This window comes from Cebidichthys violaceus, unplaced genomic scaffold (genome assembly GCF_023349555.1).
Source record: "Cebidichthys violaceus isolate CVI_PGR_0920_01 unplaced genomic scaffold, fCebVio1.0.p SCAF_9, whole genome shotgun sequence".
Lineage (NCBI taxonomy): Eukaryota > Metazoa > Chordata > Actinopteri > Perciformes > Stichaeidae > Cebidichthys > Cebidichthys violaceus.
Window position 1 is genome coordinate 12,819,926 of NW_027176975.1, and position 24,714 is coordinate 12,844,639.

A 24,714-nucleotide genomic window follows, 5' to 3' on the forward strand; every position below is an offset into this window, starting at 1 on the left:
ATAAATGTTTTTCCCTCCACCTCTCCTAAATCTGTAAGTAAACACATTCACACCTGTTGGGTCTTCCAGTGGTGGAAGAAGTATTCTGATCCTTTACTTAAGTAAAAGTACCGTTAATGGAAAAATGCTATAAAAGTAAAAGTAATTTATTCAAAATCATATTTAGGTTAAGTAAAGTAAAGTATTGATAACAAAATGAAAAAGTACTCATTCTGCAGAAAATTGCCCCCTTGATTGATATATATCACATCAATGTGTAAGCCGCATTTTACTCTGGTAGTTCGTTGAGGTGAAGCTGATTATTCTAGTCCGGTGGTTCCTAACCTAAGGGTCAGGCCCTCTTAAAAGGGTTACAAGATAAATCTGAGTTGTCGTGAGATGATTAATGTTGCAGGAAATAAGATTGTCAAATCATATTTTAGTAACTTTTGTGAGTTGACATACATTTGACATACATTTAACTGACTGTTATACGATATATTATTTCATATAGATCATAGGCCACTGAATTGAACAGACTCCTTAGCAAATATTGTATCGTCCAAGTAATCAATATAATATAGTACCGTGGTGAAACTAGTGATGTTAAACTGTGATTTTATTAAACCAACCAAAAAGGTTGGTTTAATATCTGTAACATTGCATAACATGCATTATATTTTCCAAGCTTATTACTTGTTAGTTTTAATTGGAAATCTTATTCTGAAGGTAACTATTTACAATATCAAATGTAGTATGGTAAAAAGTACAAGATTTTCCCAATTTAAATGTTGTGGAGTAAAAATATGAAATAGCATAAAATGACAATACAAGACCAACTACCTCAAAATTGTACTACTGTAGTTAATAGTGCAGTACTTTATGTGCTGTGGCCACACAGTAGCATGTTTTGATCATATTTTCACACCAAACAGCCTGGAACCAGAACTCCTCAAGTGAAAGTTGAGTAGGACATCAGGTGCACAGCAAACCAGAGATTATACTGGATCATTATGGCAGAATGAATGACAGGAAATTATAACAAGAGGCTATCCTGCAGCTGCATGAAAAAGAAAACCCTTGTATTTTGATACCTCATCAGCTCTGCTCTGCAATGAACCCTTTTGTCAAATATTGAAAACATTTTTTTGATAGAGTGAATTTCTTTTCTAAAACAAAAAGAATGTACCAAATGTCAAATTTCAGAATGTTAACTTTTCATATTTATTGAATTATCATAACAAAGGCTGCAGTATAAATCATATTGATACAGTTACAATTTGAAGTTATTTATTTGAAACAGAGAAGATTTCAGCGCCTTCGGTGCTGAACACGAAGCTGAAGAAGAAAGAGGGAGAAGAACAGGTGAAGGTGGAGAGGTAAAGGAAGGATGATGAAAAGAGGATGAATAAGGGTGAGAGAGTGGATGTGTAAAGGAAGAAATGTGAAGAAAAGGGAATGGGAGGTAAAAAATGTAAATTAAAGAAGGGTAAAGATGTAAACTACAATAGCCGAGGCACAAGAAGCGCAGATGGATGAACGGTGAAGAAGAGGAATAGTGAATGGGTAAATGACAGAAGATAAAGAAGGGGAGGGCAGATGGGAAACAAAAGCAGCATAGAAAGGATACAAGATAAAGGAGAATGTCTGATAATTAAGTATATGAATAAAATTAAAAAGTCAGATTAACACAATTCCTTAGAAATTTTAAAGTTAAATTTTTTTAATTTGTGTGTTCGCAATTGAATTAATTATTTTAAGTTGATTAACAATTCTCTTTTTTTCAGCAAAGATAAAAGACAGGAGGACATAGGCCCTAAATCTCCCATCTATGAAAGATATGGGGGGAATGGAAGAAGGATTAAGGGGAGGAAGTGTGGGGTGAAAAGGAAAGAAATGGAAGGAAACAAGAAGAAAATGAAGGAGATGGTTGTGGATGGAAGAGAATGAGAGATGTAGAGCAAAGCAGAGAGAGAGAGGGGGGCGTGGAGATGAAGGGAGGAGATGAAAATGATTCAGGGATAAAAGATTCAATTCAATTCAATTTATTTTGTATAGCCCAAAATCACAAATCACAATCTGTACACATGCAACATCCTCTGTCCCATAAACTCCCCCCCAAAAAAACTTTAACAGGGAGAAAAAAAAGGAAGAAACGTTAGGGAGAACAACAGAGGAGGGATCCCTCTCCCAGGATGGACAGAAGTGCAATAGATGTCATGTGTACAGAATGAACAACACATGAAAATGATTTAGGGATAAAAGATGGAAATAATAGATGTTTAAACGATAGAGAGAAAAGATGAGATGGGATGAGAAATGAAGGAGTGAGGATAGATAGGTCACAGAGGAACAATGAGAAAGTGTGAAGGAGGGAGGTGAAGTAAAAGAGGAGGGAGTAAACAAAGAAGGAAGGAAGACAAGGAGATGATGAGTGAAGAGGTAGAGAAAGCAAGATAAAAGAGGAAGGATGAATGGAAGAAGAAGCTAGGTGAAGTATACCAAGGAATGAGGAAATAAAGAAAGGCAATTGAAGAATATATAGGGTAGATATGCTAAGGAAAGGAAGGAGCTGGGTGTTTAAGGAGCTAAGGAGTTGAAAGATAGAAAAGACAGAGGTAGACAAGGAAGATGGGGGGTAGAAAATAGGCTTAAGTAGAAAAGGGTGAAGAGGAAAATGAAAGACAGGAAGGTTGCATGGTTAAAGGAAGGAGGATGAAGATGAGAGAAAGTTGAAAGGAAAGAGAGGAAAGAAGATGACAGACAAAAAAATATGAAACATCAAGAGTATAGGAAGGATGGAGATGTAAAGGACAGGAAACAGAAAGTGTGGAAAGGGAAAGGAAGCGAGAAGAGAAGGAGAGGAAGAATGAACAGTTGGAGTAAAGATAATTAAGAAGGATGGGAGAGGGATCTACGTCTGATGAAGGATAGAAAGCACAGTGAGGTAAAGAAAGGAAGATGAAAGAGACAAAAGTTGGAAAGGAGGATGAAGATGGAGAGATAAGGAAGGTAAATTTAGGACAGAGGGAGGTTGGATAGAGAGGGAGGGAAGGAGGTAAAAGATAGCGGTAAAGAAGTTAACCCTCTATGGCATCGTGTTGCCCTCAGGCAACAAACTACCTTTTTGGACCTCACACGTCTCTTTTAATTGTTTTTAACTTGAAAACAGTACATACATATAGGACATGTGTCCAATGAGATGAGAGGATTCAGTGGGTGTGACCTTTTGTTTGGGAGTGAAACTCTTTCCAGGAAGCAAAGCTGCACACGACACAGTGAATTAGTAAGTTCACTAAGGCTTTTTAACATGTTTAAATTTAAATATCTTTATACAAAAAAATGTATGCATGCACATTAGTTTGTAAAGAAGTATGTTTGATTGTCTAAAGACTTATTTTGTTCTCAACTAAAATTTAGTTTTTTGTTCGTTGCCTTCAGGGCCACATTGTGCAGTTAGACCACTTATGTTCAGGCAACATCCTGCTATAGTGTGAGGATGATAATTATGACAAGTGTGTGTGTGTGTGTGTGTGTGTGTGTGTGTGTGTGTGTGTGTGTGTGTGTGTGTGTGTGAGGGTATGCGTTACATTAAACTTTTTCTAAATGCATATGTTGCTTGTTTTCCTTATTCCTCTTATCACATTAACTATAAAAAACCTTGGTGTTTCAGTATCCTCGTGACACATTGTTGAGGCAACAAACCAAAATCTGGCTGGGGGGTGCTGGGGGGTTGAATTTTATGATTGATATATTATCAGAGACCCCCAAGCTCCCCAGAAATGAGATGAAATATATTTTTTACCTCCCAAAAATAAAAAGTCATGCCATAGAGGGTTAAGATGTAGGATAAGGATGAAAATGATTCAGTTAAAGAGGAGGGAGGTAACAAAAAAATCTTATCTCATGCTTCCTGTTGAGCCAGTCAAGTGGTTGCATAATCATCCTTCCCCTCACTGTCTGCCTTTGTCTTCTGTCTGAGGCTCCAGGATCTCCTCTTCTGCTACGTCAGGAGTCTGACCTCCTAAACTGTGTGAGCTGCAACTCTTCTCATCCTAAGAGTGGAGACACAGGAGAATCAAAGAGATGACAATCAAAAATAATCATTACTTGTATTTAAAGGTCCTGTATGAATTTAAAATATGACTTACCAGCAATCAGAATGGTCCCTGTCACTGTTAAATCATGGTGTAGTGTTGGATTTTTATTTCTGAAACATTAACATGTAGCATGCAGCAATTGAATGTTCTTGCTGGTCAAGGTTTAACTACTATATACACCGTGGGTAGTTTCATGTACTGTACAATGCTAGTTTTGTCAGAAGTTCAATTTATGTTAAACTATGGTGCATTTTTGTGAACAATTCTTTCAAAAAACAATTAATTAATTTAATAAAAATCAGTAGCAATTGCAATAAAAGGTATACAGACATGATTGGAACCAATATGAATTTGTTTTACCAACACAAACTTGTTTCAGTGAAATGTGTCAGCTAAAGCAACATGAAAGTGTGATCTGTTTTATGATTCTCTGAGGCGATAAATGTCTTTCTGCAGTCTTAAAATTAAGTTATTGTATGTTAATCAATTAACAGATACCTCAGTGTATTATTGAGTTGTAAGCAGGTACTGACTGCCTGGATAAGAAATAATATCATAATATCTATAACTTAGACACATTAACTAACAATCATATGGCTTTAAGAAAAATAAATGTAATTGTTAAAACTTTAAACAAAATATAAAGAAACAAAAGTAGTGAGTTGGTCTATATAAGCACAGTTTTTCTGAACAACATGTTTGCAATAGTATGGTTTACCTTATTAGCATTAGCATTAGCATCTTCTCCTGAGCGTCCTCTCCATGTCAGCTGAAAACAGATCTTGTAAAGTGTGAAAATCCAGATGGAGGCAGTCTGTTGGTTGTGAACTTCCACTGAAGTGTTTCTCCGTCCAGGCTCTGTGTCAAAGTGAGTGATCTGTGTCGAAGCTGAGTCCTATATTGGTGAGCGTTCCAAAATGGATGATGTCTTGAGTGTTCTGGAACACTCATGATATCATTGAGGACTCTGTTACATTGCAGATAAAACAACACCCTTTTTTTTTAAGCAGAGGATGAATCAAATTGTACTGCTGTTTGAAGCAGATGGAACAAGTGACTGTTTAGCAAGTGAAAAGTAAAATCTCTTCACTCCAGTCAAGACAGACATGTCCCAAATAGTTTTGCTCTCAACGCTAGCTGAGAGCTTTCTCAGATACGTTTGTGGTTTTGCTCATAAAAGTTACCTGTTTCCCAGTTTGTGTATGCAGGTGAACAAAACAGTCCCTTCTTTTTGAAATATTTCTCCATCTCTGTTCTTCACGCAACCTCTCCCGCGCATCATTGAATTCTAAAATTAACACGGTCGTTATTGTGCTACCTACTGCCACCCACTGGCATGGAAGAGTATTTAATTACTTATCCAACCACTATATTGCAAGCTCAGACACTCAGACGCTCAGATGCTCAACAATGGCAAGTTATTTGCGGCAACTATAAAATATATATTTTTTGGACCAATTAAGTGAAATTGGATATTTTCCCACTGGTGTGTCCCATGCACAGTGGTTGAAAATCACTGTGAAGGATTCCACAAAGGTCTCTCACCCATAACTTGATGTTACACCTGGTGTATTCACAAGCTCTTCAACCATGCATGAAATATTACTTGCCTATATTGCCATCAAGCAGTGCAAAAAGGGACTCAAACGAATGTATATTTGTCACATACACCAGGGGTGTCAAACTCATTTTCAGTGTGGGCCACATCAGCATCATGGTCGCCCTTAAAGAGCCGGTTGTAACTGTAAGACTGTATAAATGTAACTACTCCTTAACATATTGTTAAATAACTGTCTCTGCATTTCATTATTGTTTATTCAAGTGTAACAATATTGTACATGCAGTTATATAAATGTAAAAATATATTTTCGCACATTTCTGTTATTATATTACATATATAACATAAATCCTTTTAATTTAGGTTAAGAAACCCACATTACTCTATCAAAGATCAAACTTTTAAAGACAATAACAAAGACAAATATCATCAAACACAAGTTATTACATTAACTTTGTTCAAAGCTATTTTTGTCACCTCTCTGCATCACTAATGAGCCTCTTCATGCAGATCCAAGAGCTCCTCACTGACGGTCAAGTCTGCCTTCAGCCTCTTATAAACACTGATAGATGTATGATGTATCCGTGTTGTCTGTGCTTTCATCAACAGCTAATGAAAAAGACATGTAACTACTCGTCTCTTCAGCTAGCTGTGTTGTCAGATTTCCTGCTAGTTCCTGAACTCGGTCTGCGATGGTGTTTCTTCACAAACTGACATTTTTAAATCTGTATCTGGTCGAAGCACACCTGACATAGCTTTTAGCATGCACTGCTTCAAAAATGCATCCATTTACCCATAGATTTCATCTGTTGTAAAGCCACAATTAAAGTAGTCTTCAATGTACTCACAATCCATTTCTATGTCAAATGTAGGGTAGCCTATGAAGAGCTGCTTCTATGACTGTTGTGTTTATGTATCTCATCATTTTGTATTTCTATCTCATAATTATGATTGTCTATCTCATCATTTCGACTTTCTATCTCATCATTTCGACCATGGGGATATTTTTATTATCAAATCTAACTTTTTTTTTTTTTGCTGGCGGATTTGCAGGCCACATAAAATGACGGGCCTTGAGTTTGACACCTGTGCACTACGCCTTCACAAACCCCAAAGCCTCACCTTCACTTCTTTAAAAGCAAAGGTCCAGCAGCCCAAGTTTTAAACTGTTTTGTGATATAAAAAACATGTCACCTGTATAACAATCTTGTCATTTGAGAAAACTGAAAAAAGACTATGTACTTTGTAGAAACACAAAACTAATGCTGTCACCCTAAATAATCTACAAAGGCATTAAAATGCGCTCTGGTATTGCTGCTTACTAGCAGTTATATTGACACAAACATGCTGTGCATAAGGCCATCCAACATCCTGAATTTAACACCAAATTAATTTATGTTTGCACACATCATCACCTGCAAGCTACTGTATTATGTTTATTTTTTTTAAACCATTCATCACGAAGTTTGAAACTTCTGGGGAAATAAATCTGAATCATGTTAGGAATTAAATCATCCAAGACATTGCAGTGAATCTGTATTTTTAATTTATTTAAGTAAGTTGTTGAGACATTTAGAGGTAGAGCTGAAGCCTTATAGTAAAGTAAAGGAGTGCATTTGTGATTTGGAAATATATAATGTTGAGCAACACCCACAACAATGGCAATATGCTTATATAATATTTATTGTAGAATCAAACAATCATCATTTTTAGTATGCTATGTGTCCATTTTCCCTGTCGTTGGCACTGCCCTAAAAGAGAACAAGAGATTAATCCTGTTAGAATAAATTCAAACTTTATCAGAAAAATAAGGTGATAGATAGTGATAATACTGTAGTTGTCAACAGAAAAAAAATAAACTGAATTACAAATGAGCAAAACTTACAAGAAATCCTTTCGATCTGTAAATTTTGGCAATATGTGATTCCTCTGCACAACCCAAAATACTGCAGGGTGTGTCCACGTGTGGCAACGCCTCAACTATCTGTTGAAGAAAGAAAACATCACAATGAACATAGATAGATAGATAGATAGATAGATAGATAGATAGATAGATAGATAGATAGATAGATAGATAGATAGTAACTTTATTGATCCCACGATGGGAAATTATTTAGTTGCAAGCAGCAATAGGATACAGAAAAAAATGCACATTTCAATACACAATATATATAATTATAATAACAGGGTAAAGATATTATATTTATAAAAAAAAAAAAAAAAAAAACATGTGCAAAAACAAACAAGGGGCACCCAATGTTGAGGAAACCTGTGAGTAGCCGTGAGACTGATAAATAACATAATGATACCTACATAACCCTCACATAGTTCAGTGTGTCTGAAAGGCTGTCCAGATCTCTCTTCCCTCCGGGGTTCAGTCCACACGACCAGTGCTGACAGCAGCCCCGGGGCAGTATTGCCCCCACTAGTAGCAGACACAATGCCAAGGTTTTTGGAGCCATTCTGATGGGGGAAAGACTGCACATATTGTTAAAGCACATTCTGTTCTTAACATATACTATCAGTTTAACCCCCAAACACTGTCATAGTTTCTCACCTTCTGTTCATAAGGCAGGCAGGATCCTCTTGTTTGCTGTCCTTTGTGAATCCTGCTGCACACGGTTTATATGCGCCTATTCCTTTCCTGTTAGCCCGTAACTTCATTACAGGGGGTCACAAAGTGGGATTAAGTAACACTTATTGGCGACTTCCAGAGCTACATGGGACCGACCATTTTCAGCTGTTTCCTGTCTGGCCCTTTTATGACACATTTTGAACGTACAAAACACTAGCTCATCCAAAACTGAGACACAATAAATAATAAAAAAATCAGAGGACAAAGTTGTTTTTCTTCTTCATAGCAGTTTATTTATAACAGTCATTCATGGAAATATATTTCCACGGTCGAGTGCAATAATTATAGACAGCGAGACCTACACCACTCCCTGTCTTAAACACAAGCCAACCACTGCCCCATATTGCATTCAGCGAGATGTATTAAAATAAATAACCATAGCTCTTCCATAGATTTTCACGCTCACGGTGAAATACACAATATGATTGCCTTCATCATTCATTCTTACAGGCTGAGTACCTCCTATTGAATTGAGTGAATAGTATTGCATCACAGCAGCTTTGAGCTACAGCTAGAGAAACTTCCCCAGTCAAAGACAAGTTTAGCTCTTCACACGTGCAAAGTGACATCCTTGACAACATACTCTAATAATGCATTTTTTGGAAGTTTGGATTTACATTAAGATTACAAGCACCAAACATTTTTTGGTGAAAAGGTATAACATGTATACAAGTTAACATATACTTGTGCAAATAAGTTCAAAGCATGATTAAGTGATACAAATCGATACATGGAGCATGTTTCCAGGCGAGCCCACTTTGACAACATCGACATGTGAACACGGCGTTCTGTTAAAGCACACCAAGTTTTCTCCGAATGGGAAACCGAAGAATAACGAGTGTCATTCATAAACATTACAATTAGCACTCAAATGCATGCAATTGTCGATCACTCGCACACCGGATTAAAAAAAAGAGGTAGATTCACAGAACGCAAGACAAGGGAAAGCTTTTTAAGAAACAACATTTAAGAGTAGGAAAGAAGAAACCTCACACTGTAAATAATGTATTGCATATCCAAGCTGCTTTAAAAACTAGCCTGACGCATAGTTTCACGGTGCACCAACAGCACTCTTAGTCTTTTAGACTGTGCTATTGTTATGGCTTTGGCTTGCATTGCTTCCTTTGTAATACGTTGAATCCAGCAAAATTAGGGTACATACTTAAACAGGAATATATTCCGACACAGTTATTGGTAAGTGACACCTTCTATTTCTGCTACAGCAGCATTCAGTGAAGCTCAGCGCTCTGAACTTGACTGTACACAGATAATGTGATTTTGACCTACATTAACACACCAAGTAATATGAAGTGAATATAAATTATGTTGAACATTAAATGAGTATAGTCGTTGGATTGCATCCAGACACATCTAAATACACAAGGAACATCATTTTTGTTTTGGTGATATATGCAGCTGAACATGTAAAAACATCCTACCATACAAACATATATAGACAACCCTGAATAAATTCTAGTGCAAGATATTTAAAGCTAACATAATATAGGTGGAATGCCAGGGATGTGCATATAACTACCTGTGCTGCAGGTAAAGAGTGAGAGGAGGGGAATATACTAGAGGAGAGGGTGGAGGAAAGAGCGATAAAGAAGCCGGCTGTGGCCTCACATTGGACACTGGTGTGTGTGTGTGTGTGTGTGTGTGTGTGTGTGTGTGTGTGTGTGTGTGCGCTGAGTTATCTGACACTCTGTGACATGTGCAGAGGGGTCAGCATCTCTTCAAAAATGGCTCCTTTTACATTGGACCCTCTCAGGTTGGCTTCTTGTAGATCGCAGCCGGACAGGTCACAGTTCTGCAAAAAGGCAGTAAAACAGGAGGATTAAATGGGTCCTGCAATGTAACTGGAGAACTGTATATGTATTATAAATGTTTTACAGGAGCATTGGGTGACGATTATTTAGTGTATACCCCAAAATATACATATTTCCCAAAGGGCAAATTTACATATTTAGATTGTTTGTTTTGTCCAACCAACAGCCAAAGAACCAAAGCTTTTGTGCTCTACTCTAGTCCTGTTACTGTTTGTAAGCCTCAGAAAGGCTTGTGTAAACCCTCAACATTTATGGTCAACATGTTATGTTATCCCACAGGAAAAAGAATCAGTGAAGCCTCCTGATTTAATATACAAATTGATTATCACATGCACACTTCAGGTTCAAAAAGCTAGTCTTCTACAAATCAATCTTAAATTGACTTGCAAAATCAGCCTAAAACATAAAAACCTAATGCAGAAAAAAAGATTTAAATCAAGATTGAATCAATTGTATCCATTGAATTAACTGCTTGTTTATTTTCCTTTTTGGTCCTAGAAAGTTGCTGTAAATAACATTACCAGCTGAGTCAACGCAAGTGTTTTCAGAGATAATCCCGTTTGACGGCCGAACTCACCTCGAGATCGGTCCCTGCTAAAGTGGCTCCCCGCAGGTTGCAGTTCTTCAGCTTTGCATTTTTCAAAGTGGCCACACGCAGGTTGATGCCAGTCATTTGGCTTCCTTCCATCTCAACTCCTTTCAGGTTAGCGCCTGATTATAAAAACATTTGGTTAAAACATGACTATAAATGTTTAACTGTTCCGTACTTTGTTTAACAGTTGTGATAGATTACCTTCCAGGTTGGCCTTCAGTCCAGATGGATCTTCAAAATTGCATCCTTTGAGAGAAGCTCCCTCTGCATTGGAACAGAGCATCTTCACCCCTTGTAAGTTAGCACCCTTCAAACGACAACACAGATCAAAAGCGTTCATAATGTTATTAGAAGTTCATATTGAGTTACGCCTTAAAAGTAATGTATGTTAAGTTACCAGACTGAAGAAAAAACAGTCTGCTAATTGTTCTTTTAATGAGGTGAATGTGAGAGTAGGTGTTTAAGAACAGAGGGGCCCTTCCTCCATACAACTGAGGGGGCAGTAGGCGTGAAGTTGCTAAAAAACAAAAAAAACTCAAGTCCACTGTTCACCAGCAGGAAGGCCAACAAATATAAAATATCACAAAAATGACACTCAACACATTGAGAATTTTGAGAACATTCTGCACTTAGTATGCTGATACTGTATGTGCACATGGATCATTTAGTGCTGCCAAGAAAAGACTTTTCACACATACATCCAGGTTGGCTCCAGAAAGATCCGCCCGCTCCAGATTGGAACAGCACAAGTTGGCATGTGTCAGGTTGCAGCGGCTGAGATTAGCCATCTTGAAATTGATGTAGCGCAAATCAAGTCGGGACAGATCCGCACCACTGAAATTAAGACCCTAAAAACAGTGAGAGTGACGGCATCAAATATTGACTTGATACGGTGAAATGATGGGGTGAATGAAAATGTTTTGATTTTACTGTACCTGACAGCGAAGCTCTGACTTGGTGGGGGTTGCCAGAAGAAAGCGAACAAACTCCTTGCGGGAAATGGGAGAGTGGTCCTCTGGTGGCTGTGTGTTCTGTTTTAAAAAGGAAGCATGTTGTGGTGAGTCACGATGCGTTCAAGGGAGTGATCCAAATTACAACTATTTACCTTCCACACTTCATATTACCTTGATTGCTACTTCCAGCTGTTCAGCAAGCTGCTCAATTCCAAAGAAGCGAGCCTCCTCGAGGACACCTGGAAGACATTTAGCACACGTTTTATCAGGAAGTTTAATTTAATAACCCTCCTCAGATTGATTTCGCTAGACTCCGTAATTTAGGGTTCGTCAGAAAGCTCACCTCGTATATTTATGCCTTCATTGATAATGAGCTGACCGTGTCTCAAGTAGTTGAGAATAGGCTCAAAGTATTCGGGGCTGCGGTCAATTAGGTAAGCCCCATGCTCGTCTTGCGTGTTCCCCCACACATCTGGAGCAAACACAGAGGTTGACAGAACTTGTTTGAAAGGATGCCTCATATTAAACAAGGGAAATGCTGGCTGATTAGCCATAACTTACCTTTCTCTCGAAACATATGAGCAAGCATACTCTCTGGCTCCTTGCTGACCAAGGTGCTCCTGAACACAAAACAGACACAATCAACAAATAAAATGCTACTGTAACAAAAAACAAACAAATATATGAATACACACTGTAGTATAGCAATCGGAAGTATTTTATAATGTGTGTATTAATAATAATAAAAACAACATAAACAACAAAGATACCTGGTGGTGGTGAATGGACGACCACCAATATTAAGGGTCAGCCAGTCAGTGTGTGCTCCATGCTGATCAGATGTGACTTTGGGTTCATTTTGAGGGTCTGTGGTATAACAAAAGAGAAGAAGAAGAAGAAGAAGAAGAAGAAGAAACTGAGTGTCTGAGACCATATTCAACTTGCAGCAGACATGTCACAGCACTCACCAACAAACGGATCTCCTTCTGACACATACAGCACGTCGTCATCTCTGTTACAGAAACAGACACAGATTAAGTTGGTATGCTCATAATGCACTGAAGCTACATTTTTTATTTTAATCATGATGAGCTCACCTTATAAGGGCAATGTCATCTATGAGACCACCCTTTCCATTGTATACAGAGGCAGCTTTGATTCCTAACTTGCTGCTTGCTACGGATAGTAAGTCGGACAAGGTCCCGTATACTGCTACAACCTAAAAAAATAAATGTTTAAAAATCAGTGGATTGTTAGGGAGTCTGAAGCAAAATAGGTCACTCAGTGTTGATACGTAGCAGTGTGAAATTAGCGTTCGTCACTAGCTGGGACGACACACGTATGCTCAGTCATTCTGCGGCCCAAGCACTAACGTAAACAGCCCTACAGAGTTATTACCAACCTTGCCATTCTTAGATGTCCCGTTAACAAACAGGGTAACTCTTCTCATTCTTTAGGCGCTTTGGTTACGTTTGCCGATTCAACCTGGCTAACGTTAGCTAGCTGCATCAGACAACAACACGAGACAGAAGATGCCTTCAAAAGTTGTCGGAAATACAGGAATGGTTACGTACAATTCTCCAAAGTTCTGTTAGTGTAGGTTATGGCTTGACTTTTAATATCTTGCCATCTCAGCCTTATTAACAGCTACAGTTTCAAGTTTATTATCAGCGTATCACATACCTGAATTTGTACCAGGGCATCAAAGGGAACCCAAAAGATTAGTCATATAGGCTTAATAAATTACTTAACACAATTGATGAGTAGTTTTTTTGGTGATATATAAACAATTTAAATGATCGTACCAGTGTAATAATTTGCTTTTCGTTATTACTATGCTGCCACATTACAAAGTAAGGCTAAGTACCGACCCTTTGGGACGCAAACCGGGTCAAAATCTCGATAAAACGACCGGATCATAGAGTCCCTGAATGGGGTCTTCTGACTGCAGCTCTGCTATTGGTCAGATTGTTCACACGTGAAGCCATCTATGGCAGCCTCCTGAGGTTTCTATTCGTTTTGTATAGCAAAAATAACAACCATTTTCGTTGTTTCAACTCGTTTCTGACTTATAACATTTTCATTAGGTTAAACATTAATTTATTTACATTATTTTGGGGGATTGTGTGTTTTGAAGATATGCCTGGTGGTAATGCAACACAAAGTTGTCCACTATTTACGATAGACGAAGGAAAAACACGGAACTGTCCAACAGCATGATGCCTGTAACCTAAGCCTGCACCTCAAACAGCTTAAGGGTTGAATCAGTCTGGACTTAGTTGTATCCTGTATGTGGTAATTAATACAATGGCGTCTGATAGACACCATTGTTCGTGTTGCTCCCATCCAGTCTCCTCTGCCAGTGTTTACCAGACGTTGAGTGAAATGGATTTTGAACGAGGTTTGCATTCAACTGAGTTAAACCACAGTTCTGATTGAGTTCAAGTATATACCACACACATTACATTGACTGTTTTCACCTTTTGATTAAATGGCTCTGCTAACAGCTATTTGACTGATCTGTTTATTAAGTAGAGTGCTTTGTTGTGTGTCATCCCTCTATGCAGGTATCTGGTCTGCTGCAATGGATGGGGACTTGGATAGGGTCAAGTTCTTGGTCCAGAAGGGCACTGACCCTAACCTGAGAGACTCAGCTGGATACACAGCTCTGGTGAGTTTGCTGGGAGGATGTTTTGAAACTCATGTATCTAACTCAGTCATGTATCTAAACTCCTGCATCATATTTGTGTATTTTATCTCAGCACTACGCAAGTCGCAGTGGTCATCACCCTGTATGCAGGTTTCTTCTTGAGACCGGTGCTTGTGCATCTCCCCAGACATTAGGCGGTGCCACGCCACTCCATCGATCAGCTTACTGCGGCCGCCTCGATGTGGTCAGACTCCTGCTGCACCACAGAGCAGATCCAATGATCTGTGATGACGATGGTGCATCCTCTTTGCACAAGGTACAGAACTGCAAAACGTAATAAAAAGCATTGCGGAGAGACAGTTTGATGATGATTTAACCGCCGCCTGTATTTGTTGCTCTGTTAAATGCTTGAGCAGGCTGCTGAGCAGGGTCATGAAGAGGTGTGTGAGCTGCTTCTGAAGCACTGTCCAGCACTCTGCAGCCAGGTGAACAAGAGGCTCCAGCTTCCCTTCCAGCTGGCACCGCAGCAAGATCTGCAGGAGCTGTTAAAACCTCCTCGGTGACCACGGACACACTGCGCCTGGGCCATGCTGAGGTCACACAGTTGATATGAGCTCAAAACATACTAGGTGAGGTCCACTTGAGTCTCATCTTGACCTGGATTCATTACATTTGGCTACAGAACCACTGAACAAACCTGAGGGGACACAACATCACATTTTCCAGCTTCCTACCATGAACATCATCCTGTTTTTGATTTCTAGTTTACTGCGTGTGTAGTAATTGCACCTCTTAAGTTGTAGTATTGTGAAAACTGTTAAATAACACCAGTGTCCAGACTCTCGTTGCTGCTTCACTCTCGTCAGGTAGTTGTCAAATTCATGATAATTATGTTTGCTCACATCCGCCTTCGTGTTATGAGGAGCAAGTTACAGCTGAGGTACTTAGTTGGGGTTTGAGGGCCGAGTGATGATGAGGAAAGAAGAATCAAGTGAATACTCCCACCTCACCATCTGACGTGGTGCACTGATCGTTAATGTGGGTTACTTCACTGTGGAATTAGCCTTACATACATATTTCTAAGTTCAATACAAGAGCAGAGCAGAGCAGGAGTACAAGGTAGGTACTGACAGGACCAAGAGAAACAGTCCTGTTTAAAAGGAACAGAGTCTTGTTATGAGTGCTGAAATTTGTCTTTATAAGTACAGCATTTAAACCCACAATGTGTAGCATTTAAAATGTATTTGAGCTGTGCCCTACAAACACCCGCGTTTGCTCTCACTGCAGCATTAATGATTGTTTTCTTTGAACATGTGACATGGTTGACAAAGGAGTTTGTATTAAAACTGGAGGCCAACATTTTTTTTTTTTGTCTGGCAAATTTCTGTGAAGGGAACTTTGCTGGTCTTTTTGTGTGGCAGCAGGGGGAGCTATTGTCTTAAAAGCAGCATGTGTTTTTTTCCAGTTAACCATGTGAATTAGCTGGCAGCTCACACACAGTGACCTCATTCAATCCTTCCAGCACTCTTTTGGAAAACTAAACGGGTAACTGTTAGAAAGAGAGAAAAGCATCAGTGTAACTGTTGCAGCTGATAGTGAGACATCATGGATGGACACCACTGTTATGCTGTTTAATTACGTTTATGTCACCATGGGTTATTTACTGATGAAAAACAGATTTTCTTTTTGTCTAAACTGTTGATGATTCCAGGTCATTTTCACACATTGGCATCTTTACACATGACATGTTTAAAATTTGACATAGTCTTTAGGAACACATATTTTGCTTGTGACCCGTTGCTAGCAGCCCGTCTCAGCTGCTTCTACTCTACTACTTTTATGTCCCTGAGTATTTCAGCAAATATTTGGGATCTGCTGCTTCGGGTGTAAATTATTCACACTCTTTTACGGTGAGAAAATACGTAGCAGAAGTAATGATCTCAGCCTCGCAACTGTCCACCAATCTGGAAGTCCGGTTGCTAGTTTGTTATTCCCGTGGTTATTGATGCCTCCTTGTGTATCATAGGGACATGTAATGGCAGATTAGGACAAATTAAATCACCATCACACAATGTTTATGTGTATTTCTAAAAAAAACAAAACAAAAAAAAAACAACTGCTGTGCTGGAATATCTTTCAAACTTTTATTTTTATGATTAGCAGTTATTAGCATTTGTCTTGTCACTCTCACTGAGATAGCTCAAACTATCTTTAGTTATCAAAGTCAGGACACATTATTGAGTGATTTTTAAAACCAGTATTTATAAGCAAAGGGAACAAAGAATGGAAGCCTAGGGGTGAATAAAGGATGTTGATATTTCCATATCTACTGAAACGGATAGAAATAGTTTCAGCTATTGTCTCATATACTTACTTATTCAAAGTATGTTCAATAACGAACATGTGCGCATACAAGAGGCAGATCCCCCTCAGCCTTCCACAGATGTGCACTGTTTGTACTACACTTCTTCGGCGCTCAGTCAGTCCGCACATATACGACCCCGCAGCAGAAAACCTCTCGCTGAATTCTGAGGAACTTTCATTGGGTCTGCTGGTGGGCGGTGTTTCAAAACTACCTTCAAACCACATCCAGTGCCGTGACTGGAGGGGTGCCAGGCCACATCTGGAGCTCATTGCAGCTGACGCCACACAGCACAAGGAGATGGGGTGTCAGGGGGTAGATGGAGTGGGATGGGGGGTTTTTTTTGCTCGCAGAACTAAGCCAAGAGAGCTGTTTACGCTCAGTGACAAGTTCCTCTTTCCACACAACTGAGGAGCTGTTAGGAACAAGGATCACCCATTTTGAGTGCCACATGTCAGTAATAGCAGCAGTTTGCTCAGCCTCATTTCATTGCTCAATGAGGAGATTGTTTAGAAGATATCCATGTTTGTTTTTGCAATAGCAGGAAGAACAAAGTACATTGTGTAGTTTAAATCACAGATGAAATCTTCTCTGCCCACAGCACCTTCTGATTGTTCCCTTGCCAGGTTCTATGTAACTTAATCAAAGTTGATGTCTGAGATTTGCTAGCAGAGAGCGAGGTAATGGAAACCCTCTGTGTCACTCGGTAAAAGTGGAGGAATATTAAATGGCCTCATTCTTTTTTTGATACGTTTTTTTGTGAGCTGGTTTGAATTTGAGAGCTGCTTTGCCCTTTTATTTGGAAACAACCAGACTGGCGTCTGGTGGGTGAAAAAAAAAAAGTTAATTTCAATTAATTAAATCTTAAATCAAATTAAAGTTAAACCAGGACTGGATGTTATTTTCCTCAGAAATAGAAGGTGGTCTGTGTGCCATGTATGCATGGAGGATTTGAAGTCAGTGCTTATGACTTTATTTTAAACTGCACTTTCGTCTCAGAGTGAATGATGAGAACAGCTCGTCCTCTGTGTGTATTTCTCCAGTTTAATAAGTATGTATAAGCTGTAAAATTTGTAGTTTTTGTGGTTGAAAAATGGTGTAGTTCAACACTGGGAAAAAAAAAAAAAAAAAAAAAATATATATATATATATATATATATATATATATATATATATATATATATATATATATATATATATATATATATAATTCACCATTTTATTCAATTGTGCCAGATGTCAGTTATTTCCATTTTGGTGCTATCCGGATGTTTGTTTTCATAGATAAAAGGGTCATCCGGTCCTTATCTTTCCTGTGTCCACCTGTACAAAACTAATGCCCCGCTCTTGCCTCCCAGCTGCCCTGGCAGAGCCTGAGCTGTCTGAATTATCCCGAAGTAATCAGGTAAATGGCTGGCAGATGGGCACACATTAAGTAGTGGAGTACCAGACTCTGGCATGGAGGACCGCCCCACTTCGTCTCATCTGCATCGGGGAAATCGGGAAAGTGGGAGTGTGGGAGCTGGACGAGTGGGGCGTGTGTAATCAAATCTACGGGAGCTGCTCCTCGGAGATGCTGCATAATCCAATTTAGGCCCACTCCCACTTCAAAGCAGCATGTTGTCTGCTGGTTCAAGTGATGTAGCAGATCTTTCGCTCCCATTTTCCAGGTCAGCGGGTGATGAGAGCCATGAGTCCAGAGGCTGCAGCTCAGCTCTTCCAGGCAATCAGCGCAGTGACTGTGGGAAATGTCCGGCTTATCAGGTGACCCAGCCAAACACAAATTGGGACCATGTGATACATGTTTTTTGTAGAGCTAATCAACATACTCGTTAGCTTTGGATCTGACTTTTCAACCACATTATAGATCTCACAGAAATGTAAATATTGGATGTAGAAGTCATGTCAGCAGGATTTTGGTTCCTGCAGCCACGCGTGGACTAAAATTCAACCGACACATCTGAACAATGTCACAATGTTTCTACCAGCGACCGGTATCATGAAAACGTTTCCCCAGTAAATTGTTCTCAGTGAACATGCTGTCATTTCTCTGTTATTGTGGGTAGATTTGAGACGGGAACTTTATTTTCCCAGATGTTTTTTTGTTTTTTTTTTAGACTGGTGGATGGTTTCTTTTTATTGATTATGGAGATGTAATCTTCTCAAAAGCAGGGCCAGACAAACAACCCATAAGCTGTACCATATGAGTCAGAGGACAATTAATGAAGCTTTTGGGATCGTATATCTAGGTCCCATCGTACCAGACAGAGTAATATTTGTCATCTGCCAAATCTGCAGAGGAACTATCTGTGCATGCCCCTTGTTGAGCTTTTATAACATATTGTTCATTTGCGCATGTTTACTTGTCATCCATTCTAATGTTGAGTTTTAACTTGCATGTCTATATGTTTGTTTTTCCTTCTGTAGTTTATAGGATTGATAATCAAGTTTCACCTAAAGACTGCTGTTGATGTACAGACATGATTTAGACAATATATTTCACAGTCCCATGCTCACTGATAAAATTGTCAGTAAAGTTGCTTTTACATGACGACTCTTGTAAAAGGAAAGGTTACCCAAACTCCTCCTAAAAAGTACAACCTTAAAGAGTCTATGCTCACTATTTATATCACAACAGTGGATCAAATGATGTGTAAGGATGTTGAAAGACAGTCGTAGTGACAAATCCACAGAGAATTATCACCCGTCTCTCCCCTTCCTCTTAGCTCTATGGTGTCTAATGGCTTCTCTTGGCAAATTGTTGTTTTCAAGCCATTTTTCAAGCATTTAGCAACAGCTAAAGAGTCAGATATTTTCCTCAGGCTTATCTGATAGCTATAGTTTCTAGTTACTTTATTGATTTTACACACATAACATATACGATGAAGGTATAAAAGGATGCATTTTTGTACAGTAAAATATCCAAGAGTATATGAAGAAATTAAAATGAGCCCCACCTCATCTAATTTAAACATTAAAATGCTACTTAAATATCAGTGTTAGTGATAGTAATCCAATGTATTAATATGTTGTAGAATGGTGGGCATTTTCTGCATTATAGGTACTTCTATTTATACTTTAAGTACATTTTGCTCATAATACCTTACTTTTACTTTAACATTTTAATTGCAGAACCTGAAATTGAATATTCTTTCAAAAGATTTGAAATGGTCAGACAAAGACTTTGGAGAACTGGATAAGAGTCATATCTAAAACTGTCATCTTTGATGAACAGGGTCACCTTTTCATCATTCATCGTCAGAAGTGAAGCATTAAAGGCAGACTTCATGTAAAGACAAGATCCTGCAAGCCCTCATTTTGTATAAATCAGATCAGATGAATCAGATTATTCAATGCATTCAGACATGATGGCAAATGTAGTTGGAGTACAATAGAAGGGCATAAGTAAAATGCTGCATTTGGTGATTATTCACACCTAAAACAATGCATCTGACACCACATTTGTTAAGATCTCCCCTACAATACCAAACAGCAGAATATTCACGACTGAAGTGACAATACTCCCATTCAGTGTGAATGACCAGGGAACGCAACACCGCGCTGCATGTGTAATTGAACAAGATGGTTACGCTGATGAACTAAGACTCATAGAGGCACGGCGTCCCTCTGTCAGCAGGTGCCCGGCACACACTGGCCCATTCATATGCACATTCCTGTCTCTCCACTCGCAGCTCAGCAGGTTCCTCCCGGCCACTCAGGACGGGGGCTGACTCACACAAAGGGTCTTCAATCTGCCTCAGACAACAGCCAGCATAAAGGCCCGGAAAGCCACAACAGTGTTATGTCAAAGAGCAGACTGGGGGTGGTGAGCAGAGTTTGGGGGGCCCAGCGTAGAACCAGGGAACTGCTGATGGATGGATGAGGGCTGGGCTCAAACAACGTAGTGGAAGTCCTGTCTGAGGTTTTTCTGCATAAAGGAGGATATTTGTACTTGCCCAATGACAATGGAATGCAAACACGAAAAGTGAGGACAATAAAACACCACTTTGGGGCGATGAAGAAGCTGCTAGGGAAATCATAATGCAAAGCATCCCTGGGCCAGATATTGTTCAATCTGAGGATTGCATGACTCTCTGTTTGTTCTCATGCTGATGTGTGGCTTAGCCTGCCTTCAGTTTGCTTTTGCATAAGGTATTCCTGGCTTTAACAGTGTCCGGCATATTTCCTTATGCTGAAAGGAACTGAGGAGTGACCAGAAATGCCCCACCTCATCTTAAAACAGACTGTTTTTAAGCTTAGCTTTTGTCAGAGGCATCTAAACGAAAGTTCAAACTTTAAAGCCTACGTACTCCTGGTCTTATTTACTGGATTTCATCCTTTGCAGACAACCTGTGACATTTTTAGCATTTTCCTCACAGTTGAAAAGCAACTGCACTGTGTAATTATTAATTAAAATCATAAACTTTGTGCCTTCATTTTATAGCCTTTCAGTTAAGCCCTGTCGGTAAGCTCGCCTATATGTTTCTTGAGCTACCATGATATGTACACATCACAGGGACAGGTTAATGAATAATGACTGGAGCTTTTTCAAATTAGCCCCAATACAAGTTCTGCTTTTACTCTCATGTGTGGAAGTGAATCAGAAATATAGACAGTGTGTCGCCCCTGTGCTGCTATAAATAACCAAATACCATCTTTTATTGGTCTCATCTGTTTTGCACAAATTTTACCACCCAAACTGTCGCTGTTCAGACTGAGATGAAGATTTCCAGAGTTTTAGATATATCAGTCACCTTCTATCATCAGAGGAAAACAATAAGCAACAGAATGAATAAACAATCTCCATATGGCATGACTTTTGCCAAGGCTTTCTTGTCCGCTGTAAAATGGTTTTAAATCATTAACGGCTTGTTGCACATCCCGAGGGAACTCTTTATCAGTGACACAATAAGACATGTCTATAAAAGGATCAAAGATCTTCTCAGTCATGTTTTGATGCTCTGAAATCCTAAGATGTGGCTTATGGCAGCACATGCCCGTTTAACTCTCACTATACCGTAATAAACATGCTTGTTTTTTCTCTGGTATGTATGCGGTTGTCAGATTCACAGTCCACCTGCTACATAGTCAGCGGCTCTCTTTGAAGCTGCAAGTTAATTTGAGCTCAAAGTGCATTTGACAAAAAAAGTGTCAGACTGAAATACACCAGTCTAAACGTGTAACATAAAGACAGTATGTCCTTTGGCTTCAGTCAGTGACTATAACTTTAGGGAAAGGACATTTTGGGAAATATTGCATTTTTGCTTTATTGCCAAGGGTTTGTTGAGAAGATTGATACCACTCTTATGTCTGGCTGCGTGAAATATGGTAGCTACAAACTGCAAACGGTTAGCTTAGCTTAGCTTAGCATAAACACTGTCAACAGAAAAACAGCTAGGTTAGCTCTGTCTAAAGGCGACAAAATCTGACTACCAGCACCTCTAATGCTTACTAATTAAGACTTAAAAAAACAAAACGTAAAAGCAACACGTCGTTGTGTTATGTGCCACGCTACTATTTGCCTTGTCACTGCTCCCAACCAAAAAACTGAAAAAAACCCTGTAAAAACACTCTTTGTGCTAAGCTAAGCTGACCTGCTGCGTGCACAGTTAATTTAGAGGTATATAAATCTTCTCATCTAACTCTCGGCAAGAAAACTAATAAGCGTTCTTATCCAAAATGTTGAGCTATTCCTTTAAAAGAGTACTCCACCTCCTGGGCTGCTAGCCCAAAGCTGCAATAGAGTGGTGCAAGGATAAATGATTTATTTTGGTGAACTCGGAAGTTAGCATTCCACCGGTTCCCTTGACAAAAAGCCAATGAGATAGTTTTATTCGATTTTGGATCTTTACAGAAAATAAACTCGAGTTTATGATACTTACACTTTTTGTTCAGTAAGATAATCTTCACAAATTAACACAACTTTTAAGATTTTTTAATGCTATAAACGAACAACCACTGTCACATGAGCGCGAGTATACACAACAAGGCTGTGAAGGCGGACTAGATGTCGTGATGACGTTTTGTAGTTTAATTTAGCCACTTGCCACGCTTTTTTTTTTTAAGACATAGATGGGGTTAAAAATTCACAGGAGGATTTATAAAGTGGAACACAACCTTAAAATCGTTTGGCTTGTGTTAACCACATTATTTCGGGCATCTAACCAAAAACCCATTCAAAAAACACATTGATTTCAAGACAAAGAACCGGGAGTGCAAAAATGCTAACGCATTTCCAGGTTTTAGGACTTATTCCTACAACACTCTATGAGAAGAGGGCTACAGAGGTCTAGTCACATCATTTCTTTCTAACTACCTGATTTTTTTCAGCACCAACTGATGATGAAGTCTGATAAATTGCATCAAGTGATACAAGTTTTCCAGACTTCACAAAGCACCCTCTGAAGCCACCAAAGAAGTATAGAACTACTTCACATGTGCAATAGAAGGCTACTACTCCCAAAGTCCTGTAAACAGACTTTGATGTGTATAATCAGTTGAGTTAAGGAAAGTTATTTAACAGAACTGTGGTTTTATATTGATGTGATAAAGTTATCAGTACAAGTATATGTAACATTCACAAGTTGCTTGAGCATGACAAAGCTGCTGTTATCAAAATGATCATTTTAGATAAATTCACAGTATCACAACATTTAGTATTTCAATTATTTTCACCTATCTAGCCCCTAAACTCTACTGTGTGCTGGACTCAAAGACAATGTTTGTATCTTGATGCATTTCCTTTAGTGGAGTTTTGATTTATACGATATATTGTTCTGTTTTCAGCTCATCTTGCATTTACACTTTATAATCTAAAATTTGATTTTTATGTGGATAGATTACAGTATCAACACTTAGTCATACAACCTGTAACGTCATGCCAATATCCTCCAGTGTTTGCTGATAGGAGCTCAGTTTGGGGCTTGTGTTACAACCGATATAAGAGCAATAAGATGGTGTTTTCTTTCTCAATAAAGGACAGGTTATAGAGTATCGCAGAATGTACAAATGCAAAGTAGAAGTACCTTTCTATGAAGCTCAAACTAAAGTCAACTCATTTTGTTAATGTCTTTAACATCACACAAGGTTGACATTGTATGGAAGATGAAAGGCTAACACATGTTGAAACACAAATCTGTTTCTTTGTCATCCCATTCTTTAATCTAACCATCAAGCTGGGCCGCGTGTGTCTCTGCAGTCGTCAATCATTTGTCAATTGTGACATGAAATCAAAGACCATATGAGCTGAACTATGTGTTTGATCAGACAGTACATACTTGTGTTTGTGCTGAGTAGCATTTACATTTGAAATTCTGATGTGGTTTGAAATGCTGCCAAAGCATATGATCTTTACGCCAGCACAACAAAGATATTTTATCGTTAACGCAACTGTTCAAGGAACAACATGCTTTTAGTTTGGAAGTAGTTATAGTTTTCACTAAGAGCTCAACTTCCTGTAAAATGCAACAAACATGTACATTGTTGTTCTTTACATTTACATGGGACTTTTCTCAGTGATCCCTGAGTGTCTTGAGTTAAAGTGGTGATCAACAACAATGAATCTTGTCTTCTATGGCCCTTATTGTGTATCTGTCGAATTCAATGACCATCTTGTTGAACTCTATGGTTGTACATGCATTTGATATTTCTTATGTATTATATTTCTTTAAATGTTTTTGTTGTGACGAGGGCTGAGTTTGTAGATTGAAAGGTGAGTTTATGTAGTTTATATCCACCATGGAAGTTGAAAGTACCAAAGGAGCACTATAATTATTTATAGTCACAGTATCAGCCTTTGTGTCGTTTAGTCTCCAATCCCACAATGCAAAGAGCTCTGTGTGGAGACTTGGTGGAGCTCTGGTGCCGTGGGTGGCAGGGGGAGCCAGGTTTCTACCAGCCCGTGCAGACCTGCGTCAAGCTCGAAAGTAACCGCCTGAAGAATGTATGAATTCCGGCTGTTTTATATTCAAAATAAAAGCCACAAAGGGGGAAAAACAACATTTGTGTGGCGCTAAACAACAAACATAACTTTGAAACAGACGGTGCATTAAATATGA

General features: G+C 38.8%; 3 protein-coding genes across 3 annotated transcripts; 1 reads left to right on the forward strand and 2 right to left on the reverse strand.

Annotated features, from left to right (window-relative positions):
- Positions 1-7,309: 7,309 nt before the first annotated feature.
- Positions 7,310-8,224, reverse strand: LOC137867251 (progonadoliberin-1-like). The gene is made up of 4 exons (XM_068703750.1): positions 8,195-8,224; positions 7,956-8,115; positions 7,523-7,621; positions 7,310-7,388 (listed from the first exon to the last, which is right to left on the reverse strand). Exons 1-4 carry the CDS (start codon positions 8,203-8,205, stop codon positions 7,347-7,349), a joined length of 312 nt encoding a protein of 103 aa, XP_068559851.1. The 5' UTR covers positions 8,206-8,224; the 3' UTR covers positions 7,310-7,346.
- Positions 8,225-8,489: 265 nt separating this feature from the next.
- kctd9a (potassium channel tetramerization domain containing 9a) lies at positions 8,490-13,180 on the reverse strand. The gene is made up of 12 exons (XM_068704090.1): positions 13,049-13,180; positions 12,744-12,865; positions 12,615-12,658; positions 12,417-12,513; positions 12,208-12,266; positions 11,990-12,118; positions 11,818-11,885; positions 11,629-11,724; positions 11,392-11,541; positions 10,895-11,000; positions 10,679-10,812; positions 8,490-10,082 (listed from the first exon to the last, which is right to left on the reverse strand). Exons 1-12 carry the CDS (start codon positions 13,094-13,096, stop codon positions 9,966-9,968), a joined length of 1,170 nt encoding a protein of 389 aa, XP_068560191.1. The 5' UTR covers positions 13,097-13,180; the 3' UTR covers positions 8,490-9,965.
- Positions 13,181-13,640: 460 nt separating this feature from the next.
- ankrd39 (ankyrin repeat domain 39) lies at positions 13,641-15,655 on the forward strand. Its single transcript, XM_068703653.1, has 4 exons — positions 13,641-14,047; positions 14,214-14,317; positions 14,409-14,612; positions 14,713-15,655. The coding sequence occupies exons 1-4, from the start codon at positions 13,954-13,956 to the stop codon at positions 14,857-14,859; spliced, it is 549 nt and encodes a 182-aa protein (XP_068559754.1). The 5' UTR covers positions 13,641-13,953; the 3' UTR covers positions 14,860-15,655.
- The last annotated feature ends 9,059 nt before the right edge of the window (positions 15,656-24,714 follow it).

Bases quoted from the DNA above. Each gene is read 5' to 3' on its own strand.
- ankrd39 (XM_068703653.1), top strand. From the start codon at position 13,954: ATGGCGTCTGATAGACACCATTGTTCGTGTTGCTCCCATCCAGTCTCC. The intron at 14,048-14,213 runs GTTTGCATTCAA...CCCTCTATGCAG, and splicing joins TGAAATGGATTTTGAACGAG to GTATCTGGTCTGCTGCAATG. The intron at 14,318-14,408 runs GTGAGTTTGCTG...ATTTTATCTCAG, and splicing joins CAGCTGGATACACAGCTCTG to CACTACGCAAGTCGCAGTGG.
- kctd9a (XM_068704090.1), bottom strand. From the start codon at position 13,096: ATGAGAAGAGTTACCCTGTTTGTTAACGGGACATCTAAGAATGGCAAG. The intron at 12,267-12,416 runs GTATCTTTGTTG...TTTTGTGTTCAG, and splicing joins CGTCCATTCACCACCACCAG to GAGCACCTTGGTCAGCAAGG. The intron at 11,542-11,628 runs GTACAGTAAAAT...CACTGTTTTTAG, and splicing joins AGTCAGAGCTTCGCTGTCAG to GGTCTTAATTTCAGTGGTGC.
- LOC137867251 (XM_068703750.1), bottom strand. The intron at 7,622-7,955 runs GTTATGTAGGTA...TTTCTTCAACAG, and splicing joins ACACACTGAACTATGTGAGG to ATAGTTGAGGCGTTGCCACA. The intron at 7,389-7,522 runs GTAAGTTTTGCT...GTTCTCTTTTAG, and splicing joins ACAGATCGAAAGGATTTCTT to GGCAGTGCCAACGACAGGGA.